The sequence below is a fragment of the Orycteropus afer genome, unplaced genomic scaffold (assembly GCF_000298275.1).
Source record: "Orycteropus afer afer isolate SDZICR_OR568_19922 unplaced genomic scaffold, OryAfe1.0 scaffold00030, whole genome shotgun sequence".
Lineage (NCBI taxonomy): Eukaryota > Metazoa > Chordata > Mammalia > Tubulidentata > Orycteropodidae > Orycteropus > Orycteropus afer.
In genome coordinates this window covers 4990455-5007523 of record NW_006921617.1, presented here as the reverse complement: position 1 = coordinate 5007523, position 17069 = coordinate 4990455, and the positions used below count along the sequence as shown (strand labels likewise).

Here is a 17069-nt window from a genome sequence, read left to right as displayed (position 1 = left end):
AATCCTTTAGGACAGATTAGAACTGCCCCACATGGTTTCCAAAGCTATAAATCTTTGTGGAAGCAGACTCACAACTTTCTCTTGCAGAGTTGGTGGTGGGTTCAAACTATTGACCTTTTGGTTCGCAACTGAATACTTTAACCACTGCACCATCAGAGCTCCGTAAGTTATAGCTATTTGCATTTAAACTTTATGGTAGTCCTGAATGGGCCAAAATTCATGGAACATTGAACATGGCAAAATAAAATTTGTTGCAGTAAAGTTAATGCAATATGGAAAAGACATTTTAAAAATGACAAGTTATAAAAGGCTTATGTCATAGGAGAGAAACAGAGATGTAAATGTTTCAAAACATTTATTGGACTTATTAAAATATAAACTATTGGGCCTCTGCCCCAGAGTTTTAGATTTTATAAGTCTGGGGTGGGTCTTGGGAATTTATGTTTCTAACAACTTTCCAGATGCTGCTGCTATTGTTGTTGCTGTTCTGGGGATCACACTTCAAACGAACCATTGGTCTTGGAGAAGAAAGAGACTTTAAAATTGGTCATTTTTATTTTCCTATTGACTAAGTAGCCAGAGAAGGTTAAATAGAATACTGTGATTTGAGAATCTGAGATTTGTCATCTTGAAGTGGCATAGTTCAGTTACCATTCAATGACCATTCAGTGGGTTTTCTCATGGGACCAGGAAAGCTACACTAGGTGTCTTCATGAATATTTTCACAAGAGACCATATTGACTGTATTTCTTGATTGATGTATTTTGCATAGAAAAGATTATATTTTATTTAAAGCTTTGGTAGAAAGTTAGACGAATTCTTAATTTTATAGGATGATGTGTCTTTAGAGGCAGATTACTGTCTTGGTAGTAGAGATGTATATTATAAAAGATACAGCATTGAACTAGAAGTCAGAGAGGGCTTGGGTGTACTGTCTAGATTTCACTTTGGGGAAGTTAATTGTACTTCTTTGAACTTAACTAATTACCTTCTTTTAAAATGAATATACTAATGCCTGCTTTGCTTATGTCATAAGGTTGTCATAATTTAGAGAAACTTAGAGGAAAAGCCAGAAGCTCAAAAACATTAGCTGTAGAAACATTTAAGATCAATGTCATCAAGATCTTAGGTTCTAAGTTTGAGAGAGATCATGAATATATTGGTTATTTTTCCTTTCAAAGGGGCTGGAAGATAAGAAAAAAAAGAGTACAGTAGAGAAAACTGCGTGTTGGGGTGGGGAGAATGTTCTTTAATTAGAGTGAAACAGCATATGCTTTCAACAATACATAAATAAAGTAGTATGTTTAAGCTAGAAAAAGAAAGTATCTGAAGCTAATTGAAGAGTGTACCATTTTCCTAGAAGGTAAGGATGGATTGGAAGGGCTGATCAACAGAACATCATCAGATTTGAGTGTATATTTCAAATTTCAGTAATATCAGGTGTTCTGCACAGTATCTTGAAATCATAAGAATTTGCCTTAGTGGTTGGAAGAAAAAACTATTGAGACTCTAACTGTTTGAACTGGTGAATGCCTGCCTAAGAATTGACTTTGATGGCTTGAAAAGGATTCTATATTAGAAGAGGAGGTGGTGAGACTTTGACTCACATACTTCAGACATGTTATCAGGAGGGAACCAGTCCCTGGAGAAAGACACTGTGCTTGGTAAAGTAGAGGGTCAGCGAGAAGAGGAGGACCTTCAACAAGGTAGACTGACATAGTGGCTGCAACAGTGGGCTTAAACATAGCAAGGATTGTGAGGATGGCGCAGGACCAGGTTGCTCTAAGTCAGAACTGGCTCAAGGGCACGTAACAGCAGCATCCTAAATTTTAGGTGAGGATGGAGTAATGATTTTTTTTTGTAACTTGGTTTTATTTCCTCTACTTCCTTTGGCTTAAGATTTATGTATTAATAGTTTTGTGTGTGTGTGTGTGTTTTGTTTTGGTGATTTGGGTAGTACATAGCATTTAAACATGCTTTTTCTAATAAACGTGGTATTTTTAGCAGTAATTCAGAAGTGCTTATAAGCTTTGCTGAGAATTTTAGAGTTCGGACAATGAATTTTTCCAAAGCATTTCTAAAATTCTATTTAAATTTTTACTGGTGTAAAAGCCTGTCTGATATTACAGGCTTTATTTATTGTCTTGATACATTTAACTTTCATTCTGAAGTCTGTGGAGGACATGATTAATTTTTGTTTGCTGGATTCTAAACCTTGTAATGTATTGTTTCTCCTTTTTCTTAGATTCTTTCAAATTTTTCTGTTTGTTTGCATGAGCTATTTTTATTGCTCCCAGTGTATTTATTGTTTAAGTGGCACGCAAGAGCTTTTGAGACACATTAACTTATTACTTGGCTCTTTTTCTTCTTTTGGTCTCTGAGATTACAAATTGTTTCCTATTCTACTATGACTTTCTAACACTTTGTAGCAAAATTGGATTGAAGATGACACCACTCCATATTTTTGCATCATTTATTACAGAGGACAGCTTTGTTGTCTTCTTTACTTTCCTGCCTGCATTTTTCTATATTTTGTTTTTATTAAGCATGAAATTTTTTTCTCTGTTGTATTTCCCATATTGGCAGTGCCATGCTAGCTATATAATTTAGTAATTCTTGTTAAATATGGCACTATATCTGTCTGGGTAGTTGTCTGTATAACGTTTGTTTATTCATTTTTCACATACCTCCTCTGATTATGCCTCATCTTTTGATTTCTGTTTCTATTAGTTTTTATTTTTCCTTATCTTTTATTCTCCTTGAAAATTATGTGCTTAGCATCACAAACTACCTGTATTGACTATACCTCTAGGAGCTTGTGTGATCTTTAAGGTAAGTGTGCCGAGTCTTGATTAAAGTTAGAACTCTCATGATTTGTACTTTAAAATGAACAGAGACAAGTAGAAACCACCAGGGATAAAATAATCTGCAATTGTTGTTGGTCTTTGGCTCTTAATGTCACTGACTTGAATTTCAGGGAATACTTCTTATATCAGAGAGACAATTCAGAGAAATGAAGGCTCTGCCTCTTTCATTAGCCATAAAGGAAAGAGTGATGGTACTCCTAAAAGACAACCTGCCAAACCGGTTCAGTCTGTTTAGACAGAAGTGTAGATTTATGGTGTTGATGAGCAAAAGGCTTAAGTTTAATGAAACAAAGGCTATTCGGAATATAATATAATAGAAGCCTGTTGTCAGAATTCTGATTAAACTAACTTTTAAACATTCTGGTTAAGGTGGAATAAACACACTCCACACTGTCTCGTCACTGAATACAACTGTAAAACCTGGACAGAATGTATGGAGCAGCTATTTGAGAACTCTAAAAAATAAATAATGGACAGATTGAGAAAGAAGATGAGAATTTAAAATAACTGCTGAGGCACCCATTTTCTGCCCCTTCCTCTTCCTTTTCCCATGGTTCTTTGTGCTTTGTGGTCCTAGACACAGACACAGTTGTAGATGTGCACAGCAAAGTGGGGCAACTAAAACCTCAACTTTCTGGCTGGAGGGCCAAAAAAGTGGAAGCCTCTGGGAAGCAGAAATTTAAAAAGATTGTAGAGAGGTAGGAGCTCAGGAGAAAATAACCCCATATCACTGTTTTAAATGTCTGGGCCCACCATTGAGCTCCATACATACCATATGTGGATCTAATTCCAATTGTTGTTATGTGCCATCGAGTTGGACCCGACTCATAGCGACCCCTCCTTGGGTTTCCGAGGAGTGGCTGGTGAATTTGAACTGCCATCCTTCTGGTTAGCAGTCAAGTGCCTTAGCCACTATGCTACCAGAGCTCCCTTAATTCTAATTAGCATACCAAATACTTTTAAGAACTGAAGAAACAGACCACCATTAGGTTCCAGACTGGCTACTGGGTGGATGCATGTGCAGGAAAGACCTGAATACCATTGTGAAGGCTTTGAAAAGTAAACTGACATTAGAGCCACAGCCTACAGATGTCATGTTGGAAACTGGGACCTGAATTCAGGTTGAAAAATAAAACATCAATATTCTTCAAAGGATGTAAACAAGACCTAGAGTCTAATAACTTAATAGTCAAAATATTAAAGATAAATAAAAAAATATTTGGCATCTGAAGAACCAGGAAAATCTCAACTCAAGTGGGTAAAAACAACCAAGAAATGCCAATTTCAACATGACACGGATGTTGGAATTATCTGAAAGACACATTAAAGTATATACTGTAAATATGCTCCAAGAAACAATTAATTACAAATTCTCCTGAAATTATTGGGAAAATATAGTCTCTAAGTAGAAGGTATAAAAAATAACATTCTAAACCATAAATTTTAGAACTGAAAATTACAATAATCAAAATAGTAAACTCAGCAGATAAGCTCAGTAGAAGAGAGGTACCAGCAGAGTGAGTCAGTGAACGTTAAGATGGTGCTAAAAGTTACTTAAATAACAAACATTTAATAAGGAAAATAGACTTAATGTCATTAGCCATTGTAGTTAGGTGCAGTTGAGATAGCTCCATCTTCCAGCGACCCTGTGTATAACTGGACCAAACACTGGGCCTGGGCCATCCTCACAGTCGTTGCTGTTTGAGCCTGTTGTTGCAGCCCCTGTGTCAGTCTGTCTCATTGAGGGTCTTCCTCTTTTTCACTGTCCTTCTGCTGTACCAGCCGTGATACCCTTCTTCAGGGACTGGTCTCTCCTGACAACATGACCAAAGTACAAGAGGTGAAGTCTAGCCCTCCTCACTTTTAAGGAACATTTGGCTATACTTCATCCAAGACAGGTTTGTTTGTTCTTCTGGCAGGTCGTGTTATCTTCAGTATTCTTCGCCACCACCGTTACTCAAATGCATCATTTCTTTGGTCTTGCTTATTTATTGTCCATCTTTAACATGCATAGGAGGTGATTGAAAATACCGTTTGGGTCAGGCACACCTTAGTCTTCAGAGTGACATCTTCACTCTAAAACTGTGATGTTTTTCGGCAGATTTGCCCAATGCAATATGTCGTCTGATTTCTTGACATTTCTTCCATAGGTGTTGATTGTGGATTTAAGTAAAATGGAATCCTTGACCTACCTCAGTCTTTTTTTATCATTATGTTACTTACTGGTCCAGTTGTAAGGATTTTTTTTTTTTTTTAATGCTGAGGTGCACTCCATGTTGAAGGCTATAGACTGTAATCTCCATTAGCAAGTGCTTCAGGTCATTGTCACTTTCATGAAGCAAGGTTGTCATCTGCATCTTGCAGATAGGAGTCTTCCTCCAATTCGGACCCCACGTTTTTCACATAACTCCAGTTTCTCGAGTTATTTGCTGAGCTTACAGATAGAATAAGTGTTGTGAAAAGATACAACCCCGACACACCCCTTTCCTGATTTTTCAAACATGTAGCATCCTCTTGTTGTGTTCAAACAACTGTGTCTTGGTCTGTGTACAAGTTTTTCATGAACACAGTTAGGGATTCTGGAAATGCTGTTCTTCACAATATTACCCGTAATTTGTTATGATTCACATAGTTGAATGCCTTTGAATAGTCAATAAGACACAAGTAGACATCTTTCTGGTATTCTCTGCTTTCTTCTCACCTCTACTAGGACGGCTATGATTTGAAAAAAAGCATAAAATAAATAGGAAGATATGGAGAATTGGAACCCTCATCCATGGCTAGTGTGAGCGCAAAATGGTGCAGCTGCTATAGAGAACAGTTTAATGGTTACTCAAAAATTTAAACATAGGACTACCAACTAACTCAGCAATCCCAATCCTAGGCATATACGTCAAAGAATTGAAAGCAGAAACGCAAACAGAAACCTGTATAATAACATTTATTGCAGCATTATTCACAGTAGTCAAAAGATGGAAACAATCTAAATGTCCCTAGTAGATGAGTGGGTGAACAAAATATGGGTATATACATATAATGAAAAGTTACTCAGCCAAAAAGAGAAAGTCCTCATACATGCTACAACATGGATGAACCTTAAAAACATTGTACTGAGTGAAATAAGTCAGTTACAGAAGGACAAATAGTATTTGATCATTTATATGAAATAGGCAAATGTATAGGGACCAAAACTTATTAGTGCTTCCAGGGATATGAGGAAGGGGAGGAAAGGGGAGGGATCATTGCTTAGGGGATATTGAGTGTGTTTGGGGGAATAATTTGGAAAAGGATGGTGGAAATGTTTGTACAACATTATGAATTTAATCATTGTCACTGAGTTGTACATATAAAAATTGTTGAATTGACACTTTTTGGAATATGTATTCTACCACAGTTTAAAAAAAAAAAAGCCTCAGGTACCTGTAGGACAATGACAGGTCTGGCCTTTATGTTATGAGAATCCTAGAAAGAGAAGAGAAAGAATAAATTCCAAAAAGTTTTTTAAAAACTAATGGCTGAAAACTCCTCAAATTTGGAGAACAAAACTCAGATATTTAGGTAGCTCATTGAACCCTCAGAGAGCAAACCCAAAGAAATCCGGTTTAGTTATAATCACTCTCTGAAAACTAATACACAGAAAAGGAGATCATGAAAATGACCAGTGAAAAAGACATATTTCCAGTAACCAAAAACCAAGCCCATTACCATAGAGTTGATTTTGACTCATAGCAACCTGTAGAACAGAGTAGAAATGCCCCATAGGGTTTCCAAGACTGTAAATCTTTATGGAAGCACCAAGAGAAAAAACAAACTCATGCCGTTGAGTTGATTCAACTCATAGCGACCCCTCCTTGTGTTTCCGAGGTGGTATCTCTACAAAAGTAGATTGCCCAATCTTCCTTCCAATCAGACTGCCACATCTTTCACCTGCAGAGTGGCTGGTAGGTTGAAACCATTGACCTTTCCGTTGGCAGCCAAGTGCATAACCACTGCGCCATTGGGCTCCATGTTTCCAGTAGGGGAACAATGATTCAAATGACTGAATTTTAGCCAAATGACAGACTAATAAGGTGAATAATAACACCAGGGAGGTACACACTCATTAGAACAGTCGACCATATGGGATCAAAGGGCAGCATTTGCTCAGGGATAAAGCTAAGATGGCAGGAAGGGATAGGAAAGGAGAAATGGAAAGGTAAAAACAGGGAGGAAGTAGGAAGAGTGCTATAACATTGTGGGGATTGCAGTCGGTATCACAAGACAAAATGTGAATGATTCCTGAGTGGAAACCAATTTGTTTTGTGAGCTTTTCACCAAAAAAAAAAAAAAAAAAAAGGGAAATACTGATTCTAAGACTAAAAGACTTAAATGTTTACTATAATTTTGATTCCCCTAAAATAAATTTTTTTTTAAAAAAAGTAACTTAAAATGGAATATTAAAAGTGTTCAAATAATCCAAAAGAAATTGGGAAAGGAAAACAGAAATGAAAAACAGGGAACAAATAGAAAACAAATAATGATACTATTACTAAATTCAAACATCAATTATTGCATTAAGTAACAGTCTAAATATACAAATTAAATGAGAGATTATCAGAATGGATTAAAAAGCAATGACTGAACTTTGTCTACAGGAAACTCAATTCAAATGTAATTAGGTAGCTAAGTTAAAGTGAAAGGATGGGAAAATATGTGCCTTGAAAACACTCAACAGAGAAATTTAGAGTGGCTATATTAATATCAAGGAGCTCTGGTAGCATAGTGCCTAAGGCACTTGACTGCTAACCAAAAGGCTGGTGGTTCAAACCCACCAGCCACTCCTCAGAAGGAAGGTTGGGCAATCTACTTCCATAGTGATACTGCCTTGGAAACCCAAGGAGGGGTCGCTGTGAGTTGGGGCCGACTCGATGGCAAATAACAACAACAACATACTAATATCAGGCAAAATAGATTTCAAAGCAAAGAAAATTAGCAGAGATAAAGAGTAACATTGCGTGATGAGGGTTAATTCACTAAGATCTAATAATCCTAAATATGTATTCACCTAACAACAGAAGCAAAAACTGACTGAACTGAAAGGGGAAAGACAAATCCACAATTAGAGTTGGAGATTTCAGCACTCCTTTCTCAGTAATAAATAGGACTGGTAGACAGAAAATCAGGAAGATTATGGGACTAAATAAACATCACTCAGTTGGTTCTAATTGTCATTTAGGAAACACTCCACCCAACAATGGTCTGATGTATATTTTGTTCAAGAGCACATAGAGAACACTAGATAGATCATGTCTTGTGACTTGGGCTTTAGGACACCCAAAGTCTGATCCATAAAAGAAAATGATGAATAATTGGACTTCATCAAAATTTAAAACTTTTGCTCTGTGATTAAGAGAATGAAAGAACAAGCTATAGGCTAATAGATAAAATGTGCAAATTACATATATGATAATGTGTTTGTATGCAGGATATATAAAGAACTTTCAAATTCAACAGGAAGAAAACAGCCCAATTAAAAATGAACAACTGATTTAAACAGACACTTCCCCCAATGGGGATACATTTATGGTAAATAAGCACATGAAGAGATACTCAACTTGTTATTTAGGAAAAAAAAAAAGATATTCAACCTGGAAATGGAAATTACCTCCAAAATGAGACTCTACTACATACCTAATAGAAATGTCTCAAACAAAATACAATGAAAAATCATGCTTCTGAACATGTACAGTAGCAGAAACCCTCATAGATTGCTGATGAGACTGAAAAATGTTACAGCCACCTTGGCAAAGTTAGGCAGTTAACTCTAAACACCATATGACCCAGCATTCCTACTCCTGGGTATTTACTCTAAAGAAATGAAAATTTTCCCACAAAACCTGCATACAGATGTTTCATTAAGCAGTTCTATTTATAATTGCCTGAATTTAAACAACTCCAAAGTCCTTTAACAGATGAACAAACTGTAGTACATCCATATGATGAAATACTACTATATAGTAATAACAAGGAATGAACTATTGATAAAACTTGGTTGAATCTCATATTTATTATGCTGACTGAAAGAAGCCAGTCTCAAAAGAGTATACACTGTATGATTCCATTTAAATGCCATTCTCCAGTAGACATCAAGGCGCCCTGGTGGCACAGTGGTTAAGTGCTCGACTGTTGTTCAGATGATCAGCGTTTGCACTCATCAGTCTTTCTATGGAAGAAAGATGTGGCAGTCTGCTTCCATCAGGATTACAGACTTGGAAACCGGATGGGGCAGTTCTACAATGTCCTGTAGGAGTGTTATGAGTGGGAATCAACTCTGCAACCTTGGGCTTGGTTTTGGTTTTTTCTAAAACACATAAACTACAGTATGGAGAAAATGCATTGGTTTCAGTCTTTTAGGGGTAGGTAGATGATTTGACTATAAATGAATAGCATGAAAGAGTTTCTTGGGAATAATGAAACTGTTCTGTATCCTGACTAGTGAAAATTCATAGACCTGTGTACATTCTGAAAACAGTCAACTTTACTGTATAATAATTGTAAAAATACGGAATTAAACATGAAATACTGATTTGAACCTTGAGAAAGCTCTGCTATTTTGACTTCAGGAATTCAAAGGAGTTGATGGGAAAAATACTAACATGCCAAAATGAGACAGCAAATGAAATTATACATCCACAGGCAAGCTTCTAACTTAATGGCTGACTGCTTTTACTGAACTTGAGCTTGCTTATTATATTCATCTACTATGTATGCCAAATCTGCATTAATGCTCAGAAATTCCTACTATTCCAGTTAAAAGTGATTGTTTTTTTCTGTTGTGCTGGGCAGGATACGTTGTTTTTGAGAAACTTTGTTGTAAATTCAGGGCCAGTCAAAACTATGGTGAGTTTCCATTTTTACAGAGCTTTGCGAGAATTTCTAAAACATTGTATATGAGTCTTCAGAAAAACAAAGTTTAATTTTATCAAGTGGGAGAAAACATTTAGTACATAGGTAGGAGAATTATGTAGACAGGCCAGTTTAAAAACCTTTCATTTGGTGTGACTATGTTAGTGATGCCATTACTTTATAAGAACTTAAAGACAGCTTGCTGGTTAATTGATGCTGCAGGGTAGATTAAAATAATTTTATCACCTACAATCTGGATTTTGACAGCATCAGACTCTAAAACTATGTGTTTGTTGTTAGAAAGACCAACAACAAAAATATAGTAGCTTCTGAAAAACTTTTATAGCAATTTATTTATAAGTAAACATGGTTTAAAAGAATTTGTAGAGCAGATGGAAAATGATTCTTAGCCCAGTTTATTTAGTTAGCTGCTTTCTGCTTTCCTAAGGATTCTGTTACCTTTGGCCTATTCTTTATCTTTAATATTTCAAAAAAAAAAAAAAACCCCAAAAACCTGAAGTGTTATTAAAATCGGGTTATTTTTCTTTATATCTCCTTGAGAGTATTTCACCATGAACTGTTAGTTGTTTTCATTCTGCTTGTGTTAAAAATTTGGTTAGTGCTCTTTTTACAGGTTTCCGAGGCAGTATCACTACGGAAGTAGGATTGCCCAACCTCGGAAGGAAGGTTGGGCAATCCTACTTCTGTAGTGATACTGCCTCGGAAACCCAAGGAGGGGTTGCTATGAGTCAGGGCTGACTCGACGGCAAATAACAACAACAACTTTTTACAGGAACATTCTAATATAGTCTCAGTATAACCCAACCCATTGCTTCAGTCTGATCTTGTTTGAATGTTTGACTGGCATCAACCCCATGTTCTCTCCTCTTTTACCTCCATAGTAATAAAATTTTGATGGAAATAAAATTGACTTTCTCACCTTTTTTTGTTTTTGTTTTTTAAGACTACCACTTGACATTTACATGTCTTGAAATGATGCTGTTGTCATTTATTTATTTTTCAATTTCACTGTCTTTTAATAGGACATCTTTTATGACTACTCCTGGATAGTTTTGACTATCGGTATTAACTAAAGATTATACATTGTAGATTTGGGTATTCTGGGTTAAGTATGGTGAAAACTGTACAACAAAATAATGCTAAATCACTTTATAATTATATCATGAAGACAAATGTGGAGTATGATCTTTTGTTTGCAATTGAATGATTGTGTTACATTGAAAAAATTGAAGTTTTCTAGCTGCTTGGAGCCTCACTGTCTCCATTAGCAAAAAAAAAAGGGGGGGGGGATAAAGTATATAGATGATTTTCATATGTTATTATATCATGAATATATATCTTTCAATGTTGTTAGGAGAAGTAAAAGTTAATTTTGTGCTTTGTAAATCTATAGTAGATTTGCTTACTATAGTGTAAAAAATATATATTCTTTCAATCTGGAAAGGTTAACTACAATCTCCCTCTCTCCAACCTGTTGTTCAGTTTACTCTTCAGGCATTTCTTCCCTGTGCTCAGCCTGGGAAGAGATTAACCTTTATTTTTTTTCAGTATTATACATCCCCCTTCCCTAAGTTCTGCCTGCACCATTAAGAGATTCAGGATGAAAGAAGCTGTTGGAGTAAATGTATCAGGGAATGTGCTGCTAGCTGTTATAAGAATGTAGTACATTAATTTTGCACCTTATTTGGTGAAGAATACAGCGATAGGCTTAGTGAAGCATTGCTTTCTCCCTCTGAGGATGACTGTGTGTAAACCTTGATTTTTTCCCCTGTCTTCCAGTTACAGCAGTTGGAGCTCGCACAAATACAGCAAAGAGATGCCAATCTCACAGCTCTTGCAGCTATTGGACCAAGGAAGAAGAGACCATTAGAATCTGGAAATGAGGTATTGAAATAATGTTTGTTATTTTATTTTTCATGTCATGAAAGCCAGCCAAGTATGAAGCAAAGACATGGAAATAGTTTAGCCTACCTTGCACAATATTGCTGCCAAATTTTTCTTAAAATGCTTCTTTACCAATTTTATGAAATTTTCATTTCTGCCTAGTTTTTAAGTATAGTACCTTGAACTTAATTCTAACTTATTACCTGTTTCACACTTCTTCCTACATGCATCTCCAATTATACTGATTTCTCATTATCTCAGTTTTTTTATATTTCTGTACATTCTTTTTTAGAGATCTTATCAAATCCTACTTATCTCTTAATACAGAATATTCTATCTTATTTTGTCCACAAACACTATTCCCGTACTGACTTCTTTTCTGAGCACATAATGTGTTTGCATGGCATTAACTGATACTAGATTGTTACTTGTATAAGTATTTTTTCTTCTGTTAGATTATAAACTTCTTGAGCAGGGACTGTGATCTTATTCCTTTGTATTATTCGTCACAGAACTGGGCACATATGAATATTACTAATTGCTTGATTAACATCAAAATAAGATCTTTCATGCATGGAAACAGTCCAGTGGTCTAGTGAACCATGCAAACATCAGCCTGTGTGACCTTGAGACCAGAAGAACTAGATGGTGCCAGGCTACCACTGTCAACCACTTGGAAAGGGATCAGAATAGGAGAATCCTGGGTAGAGTGGGAAGAAAAATGTGGAACAAAACTCAAAATCATAATAAATACCAGGCTTACTGGTCTGATAGAGACTGGTGAAACCCCTGAGAACTGTGGTCGTTAGTCACCCTTCAGGCCTGGAATTAAATTCACTCCTCTGGCTTCCAGGCAAACAATGGATAGGCCAAACAATAGATAGGTGAACATTTACACCTGGCAGTTACACTCCTTAGAACAGTCAACAGGTGGAGACCAGAAGGGCAGCATTTACACAGGGAGATATAGCTCAGGGCAGGAATGCATAGGAAAGAAGGACATAAGGAAAAAGTAACCACAGAGAGGAGGTAGAAAGAGAGTTGTTACATTATTGCAATCAGTGTCATGGAACAAAATGTGTATGAACTATTGAATGGAATGGAAAATTAATTTCTCTGTAAACGTTCACCCAGATCACAATTTAAAAAAAAAAAAAACTTTTTTGTATTTTCAGAGCAATTGTTCATTGTAATGTTAGATTTTAAGATCAATCAAAAAGGCTCAGATTAGAGGTATTGTAAGAGCCTAGAATGGAGATCAATGAAAGCATCAAGTGTCAGCTCTTCTGCTTTATAAAATATAAATATACTTTGAGGCGCACTCTTCAACAAAGTTAACATTTCCTTTACTTAGGAAATAGAGGAAGGATGTAAAATAATCTAGTTCTTTTTCATTATAAATGAAATGTAGTGTATTCACATGCTTAAAAACAATAAAACATTACAGTATACAAATGTATAAAAAATATTTCCTCCTCCCAGATTTCCAGTCCCCTATTCCTTGGCCCACTTTTAAGTTTTTGAGTATCCTTCTAAAGGATTGTTATGAATATAGACGCATATCTAATGTGCATTCACAAATCCACATTTGTTTTTACTTAAGTGTGATCAAACTGTACCTACTGTTCTGTCCTTGATATTTCTACCTTTCTGTAATCTACCTCATATAGATTTATCTCATACTTTTTAAAGATAAGTAACATTACAGTGTTTAGATAAAGCATAATTTATTCACCCCGTCCTCTAATGCGCATATAGATTGTTTCCAGGTTTTTACTTTATTGTTTCAGAGGATATCCTTATACTTACATTGTTATGTGCTTATATAATATAACCATATGCTGAATTCCTGGATTAAAGGGTATGCACGTTAGTAAAAACCTTCTGGAAAAATTCACACATACAAAAGTAGAGAAACTAGTATAATGAACTCCCATATGCCTACCACCCAGCTGCAATAACTATTAATTTATGCCTTATCAAGTTTTCAGGGAAGTTTCCTCCCCTCAGGCAGTTTTAAATTCAATCTCAGGCTCAATACTGTTTTATCCATAGATATTATTTGTAACTTTTGATTTTTGATAAATGTTTAAAAATTACTCTCTGAACAAGTCGTATGATTTTTTTACATCCAATAGTAGTATATAAAACTGCCTGTCTGCTGACACACTTCTCAACACTGGTTATTATCTTCACCATCTGATGGTTGAAAAATGCAGTTTTTGTTTTTGTTTTTTAAAATAGAATGTTTAGTATAAATAGAGTTGAGCAATTTTCTTGTTTGTTTGTTTACTTTTTATATGTTTTCTTATAATTTGGGTGAAAGTTTACAGAGCAAATCACTTTTCCATTCAACAGTTCACACACATTTGTTTATGTCACTGATAACAGTCCCTCAGTGTAACATCAGTCCTCCCACATCCTCTTTGTGTTTCTTGTTTCCATTCTGCCTTCCTTCCTATCCCTTCCTTGCTTTCTGAACTTAGTCCTTGGGCAGTTGCTGCCCTTTTGATTTCAAATGGTTGATTTTTCTGAGTACCTGCCTTCCTAGAGTCATTGTTTACTTTGTAAACACAAACCAGTAGTATATGACTGAAAATTCAGCTCCAGGAGTGAGTTCAATTCCAGGTCTGAAGGGGTTCCACCAGTCTCCGTCCAACCAGGAAGCCTGATCTTTATTATAATACAGAGTTTTGTTGCAGTCTATAAAGACTCTTGTAATATGATCCCTTTCAGAGTAGTTGGTAGTGGTAGCTAGGCACCATTTAGTGCTTCTGGTATCAGGGTCATCCAGGCTGAGGTTCACCTGGTCCATTAGACCTTTGAGCTAATTGGTCCCATATGTCTTTTATTTTCTTCAGTCATCTTTACTCTGGATGGGGCAAAACAATTAGTTGCACCTTAGGTGGCTGCTAACAAGCTTTTAAGACTCCAGTTACTACTCACCAGAGTAGGATGGAATGTTGTCTTTGTGGACTGTGTTGTGCCAGTTGACCTTGATGTCACCTGAGACTGTAATCCAGAGCCCCCAGGCCCAGAGACTCATATCCCCAGGGTTTTTGGCTATGGCTTAGAAGGTTTCATATTTTTACCCCTGTATGCTCTACTATATTCATGGATATATTTGCAGCATATATAAATACATATATTGAAATATCCTATGTCAAACCTATATATATTCGTAGATATACTCCCGTTCTCCTTCCCACATCATTCAGCTTATTTGTCTTATCTGTGTATCTACTTCACAGATTATTGTTCTGTTATTGCAAGATTGTGTATGTAATAAGTTTGTTGGGTTTTTTTTTTTTTGTGATTTGGGTGAAAGTTTACAGAGAAAATACTATTTTCCATGCACCTATTTGTACACATTTTGTTTCATGACATTGATTTTAATCCCCACAATGCAGCAGCTCTTTTCCCACTTCTCCGGGTGGTTGCCTTTTCTCTGTGTCCTTCTTTCCTATACATTCCAGACCTCTGAGCTATCACCTGTGTAAGTTCTGCCCTTCTAATCCTCCATGGTTGATTGTTCTAAGGAGTGTACCTGCCAGGTGTAGATAGATGTTCACCTTAAACACCTGTCTGTTGTTTGGCTGGAAGCCACATGGGTGAGTTCATTCCAGGACTGTATGGGTACTAGGGGCCATAGTCTCTGGGGTTTCACCAGTCTCTGTCAGACCAGTAAATCTGGTCTTTTTTATGATTTTGAATTTTGTTCCACATTTTTCTCTCAGTCTACCCAGGATCTCCTATTTTGATCCCTTTCCAAGTGGTTGACAGTGGTAACTGGGCACCATCTGGTTCTTCTGGTCTCAGGGCCATGTAGGCTGAGGTTTGCATGGTCTCCTAGTTCTTTGGACTAATTGTTTCCGTGTTTTTGGTCTTTTTCATTCTTCTTTGCTCCAGACAAGGAGAGACCAATTGTTGCATCGTGGATGGCTGTTTACCAGCTTTTAAGACTCCACTTGCTACTCACTAAAGTAGTAGAACAATGCTTTTGTGTATGTATCCATTGAGCTTAATGTCTCTGCGACCATGTTCCTGAGCCTATGGGCCCAGTGAGTCATTCTGTCAGGGTGTTTGGCTGTGGCTAAGAAGTTATCATAACTTTGCCCTGTTAGCTCTATTATATATATGGACCTCCTTATAGCACATGCATATATCATCTGCCAAACTTATATATGGTCATGGGTATATTCCCTTTTGCTTAGACATACCTGATCATTCAGCTTGTCTACCTGTGTATCAACCCGTAGATTAATGTTTGTTATTACTGCTGATGCAGTATTGTGTATGTAAAAGTGTTTATCTTTGTTGTCTGTACCTCTTGTATACATCTCTGTGTCTTTCTTTCCTTTACTGTTATTGTGTTGATCACTCTATTTGGTATATTGCATTTTCCTTCACCCAAATCAATACTTATCTCTCACCTATCTAGCAATTTTATCTACCCTCCTCTCCCATTCCTGGTAACCAACAAAGAAAGTTTCTTTCCATATGTAAACCTTTCCTTGACTTTATACAGTAATGAACTCATACAGTATTTGTCCTGTGATTGACTTATTTCACTCAGCATAATTCCCCTAAGTTCATCCACATTATGAGGTGTTTCATGGATTCTTTATTATTCTTTAATGTTGCATAGTATCCCGTTGTGTGTGTGTACCATAGTTGGGTTATCCATTCATCAATTGGTAGACACTCAGGTTGTTCACATCTCTTTGCTATTGTGAATAGTGCTGCACTGAACAAGGGTGTGCATATATCTGTTCTTGTCATGGCTCTCACTTCTTTAGGGCATGTACCTAGTAGTAGGATTGCTAGATCAAATGGCATTTCTATTTCCAACTTCTTAAAGAAATCACCCTATCAATTTCCACAGTGGTTGTATCATTTTACACTCCAACCAGCAGTGTCTGAGAGTTCCAGTCTTTCCACATCCTCACCAGCATTTATTTTTTGTCTTGTTGAACTTTGTTATTATTGCTGGGCTGAGATGGTATCTTGTTGTTTTGTTGCATCTGTCTATGGCAAATGATAGTGAATATTTCTTGTTTGTTGGCCATGTGAATATCTTCTTTGGTGAATTGTCTGTTCATGTCTTCTGCCCATGTTTGAATTTCATTGTTAGTCTTTTTGGTGTTGAAGTGGTAGAGTTTTCTATAAATTTTAGTGGTAAGTCCCTTGTCAGATATGTCGTTGCTGAATATTTTTTCCCTAATCTCTTTTACTCTTTTGGAGAAGTCTTTTGATGCACATAAGAATTTAATTTCTGGGAGGCGGGGCAAGATGGCGGACTAGGCAGAAGGATTGCACAGACCCTCTTCAACAAAGAAAAGGGAAACCAATTAATACAAACACAGAAGATAATCTTGGACCCCTGAGCCTTGAAGGAAAGGATGCAGATTT

General features: G+C 36.4%; 1 protein-coding gene across 1 annotated transcript in view; it reads left to right on the top strand.

The window, feature by feature from the left end:
- The window catches only part of TAF4B (TATA-box binding protein associated factor 4b), a 254922-nt gene that overhangs the window by 162635 nt on the left and 75218 nt on the right, over window positions 1-17069 (top strand). Inside the window, exon 14 of the mRNA XM_007935568.2 lies at window positions 11553-11657. Coding sequence (XP_007933759.1) covers window positions 11553-11657 — 105 coding nt within the window. The remainder of the gene's footprint in view (window positions 1-11552; window positions 11658-17069) is intronic.